Source organism: Pleurodeles waltl, chromosome 7, assembly GCF_031143425.1.
Source record: "Pleurodeles waltl isolate 20211129_DDA chromosome 7, aPleWal1.hap1.20221129, whole genome shotgun sequence".
Classification (NCBI taxonomy): domain Eukaryota; kingdom Metazoa; phylum Chordata; class Amphibia; order Caudata; family Salamandridae; genus Pleurodeles; species Pleurodeles waltl.
Window position 1 is genome coordinate 1,373,317,454 of NC_090446.1, and position 17,334 is coordinate 1,373,334,787.

General features: G+C 42.1%; 1 protein-coding gene across 3 annotated transcripts in view; it reads left to right on the forward strand.

The window, feature by feature from the left end:
- NUCB1 (nucleobindin 1) overlaps positions 1 to 17,334 on the forward strand; it is a 107,979-nt gene that overhangs the window by 42,753 nt on the left and 47,892 nt on the right. For all 3 annotated transcript variants that reach the window (XM_069200841.1, XM_069200840.1, XM_069200842.1), the window contains exons 7-8: positions 2,498 to 2,588; positions 8,626 to 8,684. In XM_069200841.1, the coding sequence (XP_069056942.1) occupies positions 2,498 to 2,588; positions 8,626 to 8,684 (150 nt within the window). The remainder of the gene's footprint in view (positions 1 to 2,497; positions 2,589 to 8,625; positions 8,685 to 17,334) is intronic.

The window sequence follows — 17,334 nt, forward strand, 5'->3', positions numbered from 1 at the left end:
GTAGGTCTGACGTATGCTCTGAAATGGAAATGTTTTTATTTTTTCATGTCCCAGGCAACATAAACCACTTTTTCATCAATCTATTCCAAACTTTCTTAAGTACATATATTACATTTCTTAGCTGCACCCTTGGGGTTCGAATCAATTTGAGAGTATACGTTAGCTCGGTGAACATACATGAGGCGTGTAGAGTACTCAACCATTTTTCATAATCCAGGGATTAAAATCAACTGACACCCTCCTAAAGGAAGTAATCACCACTTTGCATCCCTCCACTTATTTATAACCTGAATATCAGGATCCCATATGCCATCAGTGATGCAATATCCTGAACACCTCCCACCAGAATTGCTCATAACTGCTCTGGCCGAGCTCTATGCCTGGAATGTAAAAAGTACCCACGTCTGCTAGGAGATGCTCTGTCTTATGGCACTAGACTCATTCTCATCACAATTACCCTTCCTCTGCAGTTTTCCTTTTTTCATTGGTGATCCTTTGCCTTCAAATCCTCAAAGATGTTGAGAGGGACACATGGCAGTAAGTGCCAGCCTCGTAACCACCATTTACTGGGTCCTGGTGGTGCATTAACTTCACATTTCGCCTGACTTGGCACAGATTGTTTCTATGTTGTGTACGAAGTGAGCACCCTTCCCTTCAGACTGTCCATTGTGCCATATAGTGACGGGGGAAAAATCGGGATCATCCAGAACAAGTTTGTTGCTAGACGTCATAATGTAGGAGCTGTACTGTAGCCTGTTAGTCTTTACACATTCAGCAAGAAACAAAAGCAGTTTCACTTGCTTTTATTAGAAATGTAGAATTCATTGACACACATAGGACTGCCACCTGATTGTCTGCACATATTTAAAAATACTTTACTGTGAAGATCTACAAGCAAGACTAGAGTCCACAGCAAGTATGATGTTCATAAATGTATGTGCTACAATTTGGTCTGCATACCCACCCTTCTACATGGCACACTGATTTTCAGTCTCTGTATACAATGTGAATCGAGAATAAGTTGATGCTAAAAAAAGGGAAATATTTCTTAACTTTCACAATAGTTTTGCAACTTTTGATAGTTCTAGATTCACATGACATCTTCCTGGTGAAGTAAATAGATATAAAGATTTTTCATTGCACGGACATTCTGCTCCTCCAAGTAGACCATCAGATAAAGTAGACTAGGAGGATGGCGGATGTGTTGCAGCTGCAAGATGATATCATTCTTAGTTCTACAGACTCTTGCTGTGTTTGATGCCAAAAAACTACCACATGACATGTCAGTTCACTGCAAAGCATATGGCAAATTGGCGTGAAGACTTTCCATCAGGTCCTACATTTATAAGCTCGACTTTTTGTAACCTAATATTTTGAAAGAATTGGTATGTTTACCTTTTAATTGAAATCAAAATAAAAAGGCAAGTTTGTTGTAGTCAGAGAAACGTGTATTAAAAGACCCTATCATTTTGAATGAATTGTTGACCTACCATCTCCATTTTCCTTGTGTGTCCCAGAAGGAAATGCTTTTGCCATTATTATCTTGTATTCTGTGTCAGCTTTTTAGTGCATGAATGGCTTTAACAGCAACTGGGAAGGCCCCAATAAGCAAGCTCTGAAGCCTCTAACTAAAAGTGAACTGGTGCGCAAGAAGGTGAAAATGGCAATCAATCAATGAGCCCAAACGAGGGAGAAAAGGATGTTTCCTCTACTTACCCAAAGGCTTTTTTAGTTTTACATTTTATCATGAATGTATCATAAGCTACAGGTTCTCTAAGTTAATGATTAGCCCTTCAAATGCCTGTGCGAACTCACCCTCCATGACTTTGTTTAATAATGAAATAGAAAGTAGGACTGTGATGAGTCAAACCTTGTTTAGCCTCTCAAAGGCAGGGACTTGTCTTGGAATACTCTTGCCTTTTGAAAAAGGCATTTTATAGCCCGTATCGTCATTGATTTAACCCACATATTCTCTTGAACTGTCTGTAGTTCTTTATACAGGTCATTTGTAAAGCGACCGTGCAACCATTTTTTACCTGGATTTTCCCTGCTTCCACACGCTTGCCTCAAAATTAGTTGGTCAGTCTTATTTTTGGGGTACCTGGGAAGAGATGCTGCTATTTTAAAATAAACAACATAGTGTGGGATATCTTTTTATTTTTTTGAACAACCTCTTGGAGCCCTTGTCTGCTTCTTAATTGAACCATGAGTTGAAATAGAAAAACTAGTTCTCCCCAAGAGACTTTGCAACTCCTAGCACTGCTGTAATGACTGGATCAGTCTTACTATTTGGTTTACTTTTATCAAGCTATGCCCCTCTTAGAAGTGAGTTAAAAAATATCTCTCTGGAGCTCTTGTTGGTAGTCCCGCTTTGGCTCCCCTCAAACTCAACCCGCCACGTTCATGCATGTTTCATGTTTAGATGTAGTTTCTCCTTGGCTGTTTTTGATCAGTATTGGACTGCATAGAAATGGTGTATTTCTTCAATCACTACCAGGGAAGCCGGGATCAACTGAAAGAAGTCTGGGAAGAGACCGACGGCTTGGACCCCAATGAGTTTAACCCCAAGACGTTCTTCAAACTGCATGGTAAGATTGTTCCACGACAGATTCTTCCCTTAATATTACCCAGATTTAGTGATGCTAACTAAGAGAACATATTCTCCTAAAAACTACAAAAACTGTTGAAAATAATTGCAGGCGATCTGTTGGCGTGTTATTTTCATACGTTGTATTTTTATTTTTTTATTAAGTCATGTACCCCTTTGTTTTGTTTATATGGAAACCACATCAGTTTGTCTTGCTGTCTAGCCTTCACAGTGTTTACAAGAATATTTTACTAAGGTACTCAGCATCTCAAAGATCCTTATTTGGTGTGGGGGAGATATTCTGGATCTTGTGGCAGCAGGTAAATGAGCTGTGGGGTTAATCTAAAGAGGTATTGGCATCCCTAGCGACTTTCCAACAGGTTAGCATGTTCTTCAGGGTTTTTAAAAGTTGTGTAAAGGACGTAGGGATGTGTACAAAGTAAATAAATATTATGAAACCTTCTGGTTCGATGGTACTTGAGGTTCTGGAGATCTTTCCGAAAGGGTGTGACTTTTGCCTAGAACATGCTACATCAAGCTGAATGAAGCCAGCTCTCTAAAGCAGTTGATCCTTGTCTGCCTTAGAAAGATGACCGAAAAAATGCAAGATCTCTTATAGAGCTTACACCCCCCTCTCTTTTGCCTAAAACTAAATTTGATACTGAATATGGACTGCAGAGGACCCATGGACTGTCCATTTTCCTTGCCTCTCAGCGATGCATTGTTTTCTTAGTTATATTGTCCTATACAAATCAAGGCTTTTTTGTTGACACTGCTTTTTCTCAGTGGTCGCTGTGTATCTATATTCCAGTGGTTCTTAACATGTGGTCTGGAGACCCCTGGAAGTCTGCGAAGCTAAGTTAGGGGGTCTGCGACTGCTTGGAAAATTATATATTAATAAAGGGTATATAAATAAAGAAGCAAATTGTAAAAATGAAAATGATATAATGTTCTATAAATGTGGAGGAATTTGAAATTGAAAACTAAAAATAAGGTTGGTATCATCAGTCTGCTTCGTGGGAGCAGTGCAAGTGCCTCAACCAGAATATAGTTTGGATTAGGAGTGGCCTCAGTTGAATTTAGAAAATCTCCAGCCTCTCCAAGAATATAAAAATGTTTGTAATAATGAAATGGGGGGTAGTGGTCCCGGATTCCAGTGACGAGTTTGTGTGTGGGGGTGTCCCCTGCTTGAAGTAGTGATTAAGTGGGTGTCCATAGAAGTCAAAAGGTTAAGAACCACTGCTCTACTCCTAATGGACATGTCAATTATTTTACTGCTAAAACATGCACAGTTGCAGAAATGTCTCTAATATACTTTTTTTTATTGCATCCCTCTATTGTGCCAACGATTCAGTTCCCAAGTCTTTTTTTCTTATTGTGCACAAGTTAGTGCTATCCTGCTAGCTGATTTCTGCTGTGAGATATCCTCAGTTCCTGGAGCAGAATGCTACTAAAGAGTCTCCTAAGCATTTGCATAGCTTGTATATTTTTACAGATGTCACAAAGAACACCTTAGCAGCAGGAAACAGTTGACTAACAAATTAATATAAGGAGGTGAGAGTACCTGAGAGGATGGGAGCCAGAATTCAGTAATTAGTGACACACAGTTCTCACTTTTACCAAATAGTGGTGGCGAGGCCAAAACCTTTCTTAGGAGGGTGTTGTCCACAATCTTCATTTCTCACTACATTCCATGTTTACCCCACCCAACCTGCAAGTGGTAAATGGTTAAATGGGAGGCAACGTGTGCTTGCGACTGTATATTTTAGCTTAGAATGTAGAATTCTCTGCAACTAACTCATTTAGTATATTCTATTTTTAAATATATTCTGTCAGAGGTTTGGGTCCACGGCATTTGCTTAGTCAATGCTGTTATGAGCTCAGTGCTTTGCACAACTCCAGTCTTCATTACTTCTGTCACCATCTCTGATATGCACTTCAGAACTGCTGTGACCCACCTTGATGCATAAAGTGTACACCTTCCTAGCGCCATTGGTTATTTTATTTTATTTGTATTTTGCCAATAAATTACTCTGGTTCCCATCCATTTAGAATTCCTGTTCAGCCATGCCAAAACACTCCATCCCTACAACTTCAAGTGCGTGCCAGCCAACACAAACCTGAAAGCTTTGCTATTTTCTTGGTCAATGTTTGTTTACTGTGCGTTGGCTTAAAGAGATTGCACATATCCTGACCTCTGCCCAACTTAGTTAAATAGAACATCTGTGTTACTATAGCACAAATGTGATTTCTCTTCTTGCTTACTCAAGGAAAAAAACTGCACCACTGCTTGACTCTTAAAGGCCTACTATTTCTGACCAAGTTACTTGCTGCAACTGGAGTCTGACGCATGCCCCAGTGTTGGCCAAACCCATGCCTCAACATGGGCGTACACCACCTCAAATTAAACATTGGTGAAGAGGGTAGGAAAAGTCAGCCTTTTCTTTTTGATTGGGAATCTCTGTAGTGATCACTTATTGAACCATGGTAGTCTAGTTGTGAAAACCTAAGTCTTCTAGCCCGGTCTCTCCTGTTTGAGGTCACTCTAGGAGCTTGCTGCTGATAAAGCAATCCATTTTAAATCCCTGTTCACTGTACAAAAGTAGTACCATGTAATAGATGTAGTTTTTCTGGTTTCGGCATGTAAAAAATGTTTTAGCTTTCTGTCTTGATTAGTCTTTGGAACGGGTGGTTGTGGTGCTTATTGCAAACGTTGGCTGAGGAAGAACCTTTTGTGGTGACTGCAACCGTCCTTGGAATTCACTTTCACCAACATTTCTGACCATTGATAATTACCTTCATTTTCTTTAAGCAGCTCAAACCGAGGCAGTTCCCTCATGATAATTACCCCTACATTTAGGTTCCTATTCAGGCTGACATTCATGAGGCCATCAAAGCAGTAAAGAAGTACTTTCTTTAGCATGAACCCATTTTAGTTTCACATTCCCTTTTTTTTTTTTTTTTTTTTTTTTTAACGTTGCCCTTAGAAACTTACTATGACTCATGATGTTGGAAGCATGCGTATGGCTAGGACTGACACTTGAGGAAACCCCTTTAGTCAGTCAGCAGATCTCTTCAGTGGCTTGGCAGTAGTGGCAGTTGAACTTTGTAAATCTGGATACTTTCTATGGTGTTGTGAGGACAGAAAAAATATGGAAACTCAACTCATCAGTGACTGGAAATTATCTCCTTGTGGTTTGATTTTTGGAACTAGGTGCTTTTGAACTTTATTACTAGTTACAATTTGTCAGATCTTGAGTAATGAATCGCCTAATGTTTAGGCTTTTTCTTGCTTTTTCAGATTGTGCCATCAAACAAATGCCTTTTTCATTTCTGGCTGTTGTAGTCACTGCCTCTCTGAACACTTGCACAGTGTGTAGCTTGTTTCCACTGGATGAAAGCTACTCTGTGGCAGGCTAGACTGGTCTTCCAGTCAAATACTTCTGGGTGTTCATTTGATGGTCTTGGGCCCAGGTCTAATTACCAGCCAGCTTTTGCAGTCAGTGTTGTAAAATACTGGCTTTTCGAGAATTTCCAGAAAGCAGAACCTGCACAAACCCATTAAATTTCTGATTCCAAAGATGAGGGACTGCATCAGGGCCAGTTTGTGGATCCGTTGTGGACCTAGCGATACCCACAGAATAGGCCATTATGCCATAATGTGGTTCATAAGCAGCTGCCTAGAAAATGCTCACTGCTATTCAACACTGAAGGCACACCTGAATTTTCTGCTTCTGGCTACTTTAACAACCATTGAAGGAATCTCTCAATACTGAAGAGGCATGGAAGATGAAGAAAATGAAACCTCCCAACTCGCCATCTAAACTGTCACTACTCATAACAACACACCTACCTTGAGGCATGCAATGCAAATGCTGAGAAACAAGTAAAGATCCCCTCTTTTTAAGGTGGATGAATGGTGAGATGCTCAAGATCATGGATGCAAAGTGGAAGTACTTCTGCCCAGTAACCCTCAAAATGCTCCTAAATATTCTGCTTAATGCTAAAAATCTCACCAGACCAGTGAGACCCTACTGGAGCGGCTTGGTGAGTGTTTCTGCCTACCTTCCAACCCTCCCATATTTGTTAGGCTTGTAAGCAATGACCCAAGACTGTGTCTAGAGTGCTGGCACAATGCGCTGGAAATCTGTCAAGGTAGATGTCGACAGAGGCCGGAGCGGTGATGTGAGGGTCTAAGTCTGGAGCCTGCAGACATTGCACGCTTCCTGCACACCATCAAGGCCACAATGAAAATGGATTAGTTCACTGCAGCTAGAGACCGAGAGTATCTCAACCTCTCATGAGAGTAGAAGACAGTTCAGAGTTCTGTATGTTTGCCAGCTAGTGCAAGAGCTTCTCTTGTAGCCCAACCTGAGACAGTGTGTGGCAAGGCCTACACCAAGACTCCATTCTGCAAAGCACATGATAACTGTAGTACCAAAATGTGAACCGGAAAAGCGCCTGAAGGGGCTATAGTTCATATGGTGATCATTTTGTGATCTCTAGAAAGAAACAACACCATACTGAACTATAGCAAACCGCTATGATGTTATTCTGACGTCATCATGTGAGTTTCATTTGGCTGTTGGCCTTGGGAACAGAAGCTCTACAACTGCAGCTGTCTTGTCTGTTTCTGTTTCTGGGAGCATAGAAAACACAGGATTGGTGCTAGACAGATTAAGCCTGGCTTATTTGGGTATTTGTTGGCTGTGCTTTACTCAGTTATCTGGTGCAGTAAAACTATAATATTTCATGATGCTGTGAAAATACGGTTCTGGAGATATTCGTTTTTGCCACGATTCTCAGGGGCGTAGCTTGGTCCGTAAGTTTAGAAGAGGTGTGAGCTTCAGATTTCCCAACAATCATGTGGGTTAAAATACATTATACGAGTAAAGGGGCCTGGAGAGTGGCGTAAGCAGCGGTAGAAAGGGAGAGGTGCGAGAATTGTTAGGAGTGCTTAAAACTCAATGTTTTGTAAAAATCTTTTTTTTTATGACCTTTAAAACAAAGATGAGTGTGTGCATATTTTTGTATCTTTTTTTTAAGACCTTTAAAACAAAGATGAGAGCGTGTGCATATTTTTTTTAAAAATCTCTATATGTATGTAAAAAGTCCTAAATTAAGCCTGTCAAACACCTCACCATACCCGGCTTAAAGCACCTGTACCTAACTATTTACTACAAAAAACATTTACCAGGGGTTGTAATACCGCAAACATCCTTCTCTCCCAGCCCCTCTACCCCCAAACTATGCCCCTTACGATTCTCATGCTCGATATGTGTTCCAGGTTAATAGAACCCTGTAAGTTGAAAACCCAGAGATCGTGACCTGAATATGTAGTACCTTTTGTCCTTAACTTGATGCATATCGTGCACAAATGTAGATCCCTATGTTGAACTGCAGATGATCACTGCTGATAACTTCGCAGAAACTGCAGATCTGCATGGTATAAACTTAGGAGGAGAACATGCTTAGGAGCCGGTTCGATATCTGCCACAGAGATGTACTTGGTCATTGAATCTATAAAATATATCATACTAAGAGGCTGCTTGGTGCCTGCCCTTGATTGATTTGTTCATTGAAAATCCTTGTGGCATTTGTGGTTTTGTCAAATAGAAGAGAGTGCAAAAATGTCACCTGAAGGAAAGCAGATAATAACAAGCATGCACATATAAACCTAATGGGAAATAAATCAACTGATCACCGAAAGCACAGGAAACCTAGCCGGTAAAGAGCAAACAAAAAAAATGGCTGATGTTCACTTTTATACTTGCTTTGTAGTTTGTATTAATTGCGTTTTTTTTGTGGGCGACTTTTATGTTATACCATGTTTGATTGTATGCCTGATTTTTATTTTTTCCATTTCTAGTTTTCTGCACTGTAAGTAAAAGAGCCAGAAATTCATAGGTTCATCTCATTAATATGTACATACTTAAATCAAAACTGTCTTTAAGCTTATTTCACACCACACCTCTGTGCACCTTGTCTGGTTCACCTTTCCTGGTCATTTACTGACTTCTGCATCTCCTTCTGTACAGATACCAATGGGGATGGTGTTCTGGATGAGCAGGAGCTTGAGGCTCTCTTCACTAAGGAGGTAAGTTAACAACGTAAATTTGTTGTATTTGCACAGAACCCTTCGTACAGCTTATGCACTGATTACTCCGGGAATGTGAGTCTATAATGCAGAACTAAGGTTCTATTTGGTACAGTTTTACTTTGCTTACCCTACCTTGACTGTCCTGTTGTAGAGCACCCCATGGGTAACCCAAAACCATGGGATCCCTTAGAGCAAAAGATAAGCAATGGGTATGCAACCAATAGCTAGGCCCTACTGCTGAAAAGGCACTGACTTGTTCCAGCAGGCACCTTTCTAGTTGCCAATTCTCTTCTAATTGTAGACTGAGCCCCTTAGTCACTTCCGTATGTGTAGATATTTACCCTACTTCCAAACCAAAGGAGTTCTAGCTGATCGCTAAGCAAAAACATCTGTAGAAACGCAGCTTTAGCTCTAGCTCCGAAGGTACTTTCAGGCAGTAAAGTGAAATTGAAATGATACAGTAAATGCAATGGCACCTCTGTTTATTATGCATAGAGTATAAGAGCTCCAAAAGTATAGAAGCTGATGAGCTTACAGGATAAATATGACCTCTCTTTTCTCTGCGGTACTGTTCAGTACCCTTGTATAGCTCTCCCAGGAGTGGTCTTTGTTCGAGAAAAGACTTGAAAGTTATTGGCCCATTGAGGAGTGAAGTAATATGGATTTAGTTTCTCACCATTTGTTTCTGTTTTCAAGCATAATTTGTAGAAGTAAGAGACTTCCTCACATTTAATCTCAGTCCCTTCAGGCCTAGGTATGAGACATCTGATGCCATTAGGAGCTATTTAGGAGAAGCATGCCATTTTGCTAAAATATAAAGCTGAACATGTACAGCTGGGCCTCACCACACTAAGTCAACTTCCAAGTTTCTCTTGCTTTTTTTCTCCATTGTGTTGACAAGATAAAAAATATTATTTTAATACTGAAATCTACATAGATGTACACCTTTCAAGTGAACCAATTTTGGCATTGGATCTTTCATAGATTCACATGCTTGAATCCTCGAAACTTGCCTCATCAAATCCCCTCAACTATGCTAAGAGAACCTGGTCACTTTACCTCATTGTAAATACATGCACTTCACCCAGCAGGTCTCAACATCTACTCACCCACTCGCTATGACGAGTCATATTTTATTAGGTCGGGCTATTTTTAGGACCAACTTGCATCTTCTGGCGAGTTGACAAAGAACAGTTGTTCTGTTCAGTCAAAGTGAAGGAGCAATAATGACTCCTTCAAATCTTGTTCTTGTCACATTTGCTCTGTGTTCAGAAACCGAGGTCAAAAGTCAGTGTTCGATGGCATCTGTCGCTGTAGATACGCATGTTTTGCATAGCTCGCCATCTGGTGTTGGGCCGGAGTGTTGCAAGTTGTTTTTCTTCGAAGAAGTCTTTCGAGTCACGGGACCGAGTGACTCCTCCTTTTGTCTCCATTGCGCATGGGCGTCGACTCCATCTTTGATTGTTTTTTTTCCGCCATCGGGTTCGGACGTGTTCCTGTCGCTCCGAGTTTCGGAACGGAAAGATAGCTAATTTCGGAAGATTTTCGTCGGTATTGTTGCGTTCGGGATCGGCGTAGTTAGATTCAACACCGCGTCGAAAGATCGAAGAGCTCTGGTGCCCTTCGGGGTAGTTTTTCGATCCCCCGTCGGGGCCTGGTCGGCCCGACCGCGTGCAGAAGAACGCCGATGGAACGGACCCCGTTCCGCTTCTGTCCCAAATGCCACAATAAATACCCCTATACAGACCAACACTTGGTCTGTAACCTGTGCCTGTCACCTGAGCACAGTGAAGACACCTGCGAGGCCTGTCGTGCGTTCCGGTCCCGAAAAACACTCCGAGACCGTCGAGCCAGAAGACTTCAGATGGCGTCCGCGCCGACAGCCCACCGAGAGTTCGAGGAACAAGAAGAGGAAGGAACCTTTTCGATCCACGAATCGGACTCCGAAGGATTCGACGATACACAAACCGTGAGTAAGACGTCGAAAACCACTCAGAAGAAGATTTACAAGGCCCAGGGGACGCCACTGCCACCAGGCCATGGCTCGACCCATAAATTCGGTGACCGACCGTCGGCACCGAAAAAGGCCCAAACAGTGCCGAGATCGTCCGACTCCGGTCGAGACACCGGCACGCAGCCTTCTCGGGATCGAGAAAGTGCTGGAGACAAGCATCGACACCGAGATACCGGTGTAGACACGGCTCGACGCCGAGACAGCGGCACTGACGAAGATCAACGCCGAGAGGTTTCGGCACCGAAAAAGAAAAAAGTCACCTCTGAGCCGAAAAAAGATGCAGACAGGGTTTCGGTGCCAAAACAAACTGCAACCGACCCAGTTTCAGGCTCTTATACAGAAGAGCAATCGCTAACCTCCCAAATGCGAAAGCATAGGTTTGAGGAAGAGCTACAATCAACTGATGTAGACCATACGCAAAAGCGTATTTTCATACAGGAGGGGACAGGAAAAATAAGCACCCTTCCCCCTATTAGAAGAAAGAGAAGATTGGAGTTCCAAACTGAACAAACACCACAAACAAAGGTGGCGAAAAAGGTTACTCCACCACCCTCTCCTCCACCTGTAATTAACGTCTCACCAGCACAAACTCCATCACATTCCCCAGCTCACACCACCATGAGCCAGGGTGACCAAGATCAGGACGCATGGGACTTATACGACGCCCCAGTGTCAGATAACAGCCCGGAGGCATACCCTACGAAGCCATCTCCACCAGAGGACAGCACTGCGTATTCTCAAGTGGTGGATAGAGCAGCACAATTTCACAATGTAAGCCTCCACTCAGAACAGGTCGAGGATGACTTTTTATTCAACACCCTCTCCTCCACCCACAGCTCCTACCAAAGCCTGCCTATGCTCCCTGGTATGCTCCGGCACGCAAAAGAAATCTTTAAGGAGCCGGTCAAAAGTAGGGCAATCACACCAAGAGTGGAAAAAAAGTATAAGGCGCCTCCTACAGACCCGGTTTTCATCACTACACAGCTGCCACCAGACTCTGTCGTTGTAGGAGCAGCTAGGAAAAGGGCCAACTCCCACACATCTGGAGATGCACCACCCCCAGATAAAGAAAGCCGCAAGTTCGATGCAGTTGGTAAGAGAGTCGCAGCACAAGCTGCAAACCAGTGGCGCATCGCTAACTCTCAGGCACTACGTGCGCGCTATGACAGAGCCCATTGGGATGAGATGCAACATCTCATTGAACATCTGCCCAAGGACCTACAAAAGAGGGCAAAACAAGTGGTTGAGGAGGGACAGAACATTTCAAACAACCAAATACGCTCCTCCATGGACGCTGCAGATACAGCTGCACGGACAATTAATACATCTGTAACTATCAGAAGGCATGCATGGCTACGAACGTCTGGATTTAAACCAGAGATTCAGCAAGCAGTTCTCAATATGCCTTTTAACGAAAAAGAACTGTTCGGTCCAGAAGTGGACACAGCGATTGAGAAACTCAAAAAGGACACGGACACTGCTAAAGCCATGGGCGCACTCTACTCCCCGCAGAGCAGAGGGAATTACAGCACATTCCGTAAAACACCCTTTAGAGGGGGGTTTCGGGGTCAGGGCACACAAGCCAGCACCTCACAGGCAACACCGTCCAGTTACCAGGGACAGTACAGAGGAGGTTTTCGGGGACAATATAGAGGAGGGCAATTCCCTAGGAATAGGGGAAAATTTCAAAGCCCCAAAACCCCTACTACTAAGCAGTGACTCACATGTCACTCACCCCCTCCACACAACACCAGTGGGGGGAAGAATAGGTCATTATTACAAAGCATGGGAGGAAATCACTACAGACACTTGGGTTCTAGCAATTATCCAACATGGTTATTGCATAGAATTTCTACAATTCCCTCCAAACATACCACCAAAAGCACAAAATTTGACAAAACATCATTCCAATCTCCTGGAGATAGAAGTGCAGGCACTATTGCAGAAGAATGCAATCGAATTAGTACCAAACACACAAATAAACACAGGAGTTTACTCACTGTACTTTCTGATACCAAAGAAGGACAAAACGCTGAGACCAATCCTAGACCTCAGAATAGTAAACACATTCATCAAATCAGACCACTTTCACATGGTCACACTACAAGAAGTGTTACCATTGCTAAAACTACACGACTACATGACAACTTTAGACCTCAAAGACGCGTATTTCCATATACCAATACACCCATCGCACAGGAAATACCTAAGGTTTGTATTCAAAGGAATACATTACCAATTCAAGGTATTGCCTTTCGGATTAACAACCGCACCAAGAGTCTTTACCAAATGTCTAGCAGTAGTCGCTGCACACATCAGAAGGCAGCAAATACATGTGTTCCCATATCTAGACGACTGGCTAATCAAGGCCCATTCGTTAATAGAGTGCTCAAACCACACAAATCAGATCATACAAACCCTCTTCAAACTAGAGTTCACCGTCAACTTCACGAAATCCAACATTCTGCCGTGCAAGGTACAACAATACCTAGGAGCCATAATAGACTCAACAAAAGGAGTAGCCACTCCAAGTCCCCAAAGAATTCAAAATTTCAACAACATCATACAACGCATGTATCCAACACAAAAGATACAAGCAAAGATATTACAACTCCTAGGCATGATGTCTTCATGCATAGCCATTGTCCCAAACGCAAGACTGCACATGAGGCCCTTACAACAGTGCCTAGCATCACAGTGGTCACAAGCACAGGGTCATCTTCTAGATCTGGTGTTAATAGACCGCCAAACTTACCTCTCGCTTCTATGGTGGAACAACATAAATTTAAACAAAGGGCGGCCTTTCCAAGACCCAGTGCCACAATACGTAATAACAACAGATGCTTCCATGACAGGGTGGGGAGCACACCTCGATCAACACAGCATACAAGGACAATGGAACGTACATCAAACAAAACTGCATATAAATCACCTAGAACTGCTAGCAGTTTTTCAAGCACTAAAAGCTTTCCAACCAATAATAGTTCACAAATACATTCTCGTCAAAACAGACAACATGACAACAATGTATTATCTAAACAAACAAGGGGGGGGACACACTCCACGCAGTTAAGCCTGCTAGCACAAAAAATTTGGCGTTGGGCAATTCACAACCAAATTCGCCTAATAGCACAATTTATACCAGGGATTCAGAATCAACTCGCAGACCATCTCTCTCGAGATCACCAACAGGTCCACGAATGGGAAATTCACCCCCAAATTCTGAACACCTATTTCAAACTCTGGGGAACACCTCAAATAGACTTGTTTGCGACGAAGGAGAACGCAAAATGCCAAAACTTCGCATCCAGATACCCACACAAGCAGTCCCAAGGCAATGCCCTATGGATGAACTGGTCAGGGATATTTGCTTACGCTTTTCCTCCTCTCCCTCTCCTTCCTTATCTGGTAAACAAACTCAGTCAAAACAAACTCAAACTCATATTAATAGAACCAACTTGGGCAAGGCAACCCTGGTACACAACGCTGCTAGACCTATCAGTAGTACCCCACATCAAATTGCCCAACAGGCCAGATCTATTGACACAACACAACCAAAAGATCAGACACCCAGATCCAGCATCGCTGAATCTAGCAATTTGGCTCCTGAAATCCTAGAATTCGGGCACTTACAACTTACCCAAGAATGTATGGAAGTCATAAAGCAAGCCAGAAGGCCATCCACCAGGCACTGCTATGCAAGTAAATGGAAGAGGTTTATTTGCTACTGCCATATTAATCAAATCCAACCATTACACACAACTCCAAAACATGTAGTGGGTTACTTGCTTCACTTACAAAAATCTAACCTGGCTTTCTCTTCCATTAAAATACACCTTGCAGCAATATCTGCATATCTGCAGACTACCTATTCAACTTCCCTATATAGGATACCAGTCATTAAAGCATTCATGGAGGGCCTTAAGAGAATTATACCACCAAGAACACCACCTGTTCCTTCATGGAACCTAAATGTTGTCCTAACTAGACTTATGGGTCCACCTTTTGAACCCATGCACTCCTGCGAAATACAGTTCCTAACCTGGAAGGTTGCATTTCTCATCGCCATTACTTCCCTAAGAAGAGTAAGCGAGATTCAGGCGTTTACAATACAAGAACCTTTTATACAACTACACAAGAATAAGGTCGTCCTAAGGACTAATCCTAAATTTTTACCAAAGGTTATTTCACCGTTCCATCTAAATCAAACAGTGGAACTTCCAGTGTTCTTTCCACAGCCAGATACCGTAGCTGAGAGGGCACTACATACATTAGATGTCAAAAGAGCATTAATGTATTACATTGACAGAACAAAGAACATCAGAAAGACTAAACAACTATTTATTGCATTTCAAAAACCTCATGCAGGAAACCCAATATCAAAACAAGGTATAGCCAGATGGATAGTTAAATGCATCCAAATCTGCTACCTTAAAGCTAAACGACAGCTGCCCATTACACCAAGGGCACACTCAACCAGAAAGAAAGGTGCTACCATGGCCTTTCTAGGAAACATCCCAATGCAAGAATTATGTAAGGCAGCCACATGGTCTACGCCTCACACATTCACCAAGCACTACTGTGTAGACGTGTTATCCGCACAACAAGCCACAGTAGGTCAAGCCGTATTAAGAACATTGTTTCAGACTACTTCCACTCCTACAGGCTGAGCCACCGCTTTTGGGGAGATAACTGCTTACTAGTCTATGCAAAACATGCGTATCTACAGCGACAGATGCCATCGAACTGAAAATGTCACTTACCCAGTGTACATCTGTTCGTGGCATCAGTCGCTGTAGATTCGCATGTGCCCACCCGCCTCCCCGGGAGCCTGTAGCAGTTCGGAAGTTACCTTCAACTATTTGTATATATATCATTTTAACCTCAAATAGGTACATACTTAGTCACTCCATTGTATGGGCACTATTACTACAATTCAACTCCTACCTCACCCTCTGCGGGGGAAAAACAATCGAAGATGGAGTCGACGCCCATGCGCAATGGAGACAAAAGGAGGAGTCACTCGGTCCTGTGACTCGAAAGACTTCTTCGAAGAAAAACAACTTGTAACACTCCGGCCCAACACCAGATGGCGAGCTATGCAAAACATGCGAATCTACAGCGACTGATGCCACGAACAGATGTACACTGGGTAAGTGACATTTTCATTCCTTCTGATTGCAGAGTTCCAGGGTGTTGTAAGGTTAATTTTCTGACCTGCTATACAAAGTGTGTGAATTGAAAGGTAGTAGGGTGTCGAGTTTTTCCTAACACACGATATTTAAATAATTAAGTCAACTGTAAAAAAAAAAAAAAAAAAAAATCATAATATATTTCAGTAGTTGTGAAAGCCCATTTTTGTACTTCTGTGTAATGAATAAAATATTTTAATGGAATGAAAACAAAGCAGAACACCTTACTTGATGTGCAAATGATAAATATGTTTTCTGAAACCCAGTTTTCACAGATTATTGTTAATACATTATATAGTTTTAAACGTAAAGCTGCAAGTTAGTGGGAAGGCTTTTGGACATTTCTTGGAAATTTACAGACTATAAATGATGTGATACCCCATCTTGCTTTAGTAATATATTGATTGTTTAAACATATAAACCATAAACTGAAAAGCACTACTGCCCTTATGGGAATACTATTGGTATACTAAGAGGAATGTCAATGATTATGTGTACCCTATATGTGGGCTAAGTTCTTATTATGCTTGGAGTTCTTTTGTACAGCAGAAATGCTGAATTTGCACACTTGCAGGTGCACTCATGTGAGAATGAAGAAAAAGGTGACTGTAAAATATTATATTTGCCTAGGACCACACAATTAGAGACCCGTTTACGGGTCAAGTACACTACAGTTAGGTCAAGTAGATTATTCAGGTTACGCGACCTCTGCATTTTTATGATTTATTGTTTTAGGCCTGCCCAGTGATGGGAGATTGGTTTGAACTTAACTCTTGAGACCCTCCCCCCCCGTTAACTCATATTTCTAATGAATGTGATGCAACACCATCCCTGTCTAGAGCTCTACTCTGTACAGTTGTCAACAGCTATCTACTTATTTTTAACTGCACGTTACTAGAAACAAATGTGCATATGCTCTATCACTTCTTGCTCAGCCACAGCTCGGCTTTCCCTTTTGCTTGCAACTGAGCTCATGCCAGGCCATAAACACACCTTAAAATCTTACTTTTTGTTTTAGCCTTATGGTCCTTTACTAAATAGAGCTTGGTACTTTCTATATCTTGTGGCTTAAATTTGTGAATGAACTGCATACAGAGTGCTTTTATCCTTGTCATGTGTCCAGAGGCTATAAAATTTGCAGACCTATGGATGGTGTAGTAAGACTGTTTCCAGGATACACATTTTTTTGTCCAAGTTTGCATGGCAACATGTGGGCAAATCTACTCTGGGTCTCGAGACATGTTAGATATAAATACCTCACTTTTACTAGGATTACACCAGACCAAACCCTAGATACTCTATTTAGCGCCATATTCCTCCCGGCCTCCCACATCCTTTCTCTTTCTTTTGTGGCCTCTTTACATCTAAAAATGTCCTGAATTAGAATTTCAGTATAATTTCTAACAAAATTTGTTCTGCACTTTGCACACACGGACAAGAT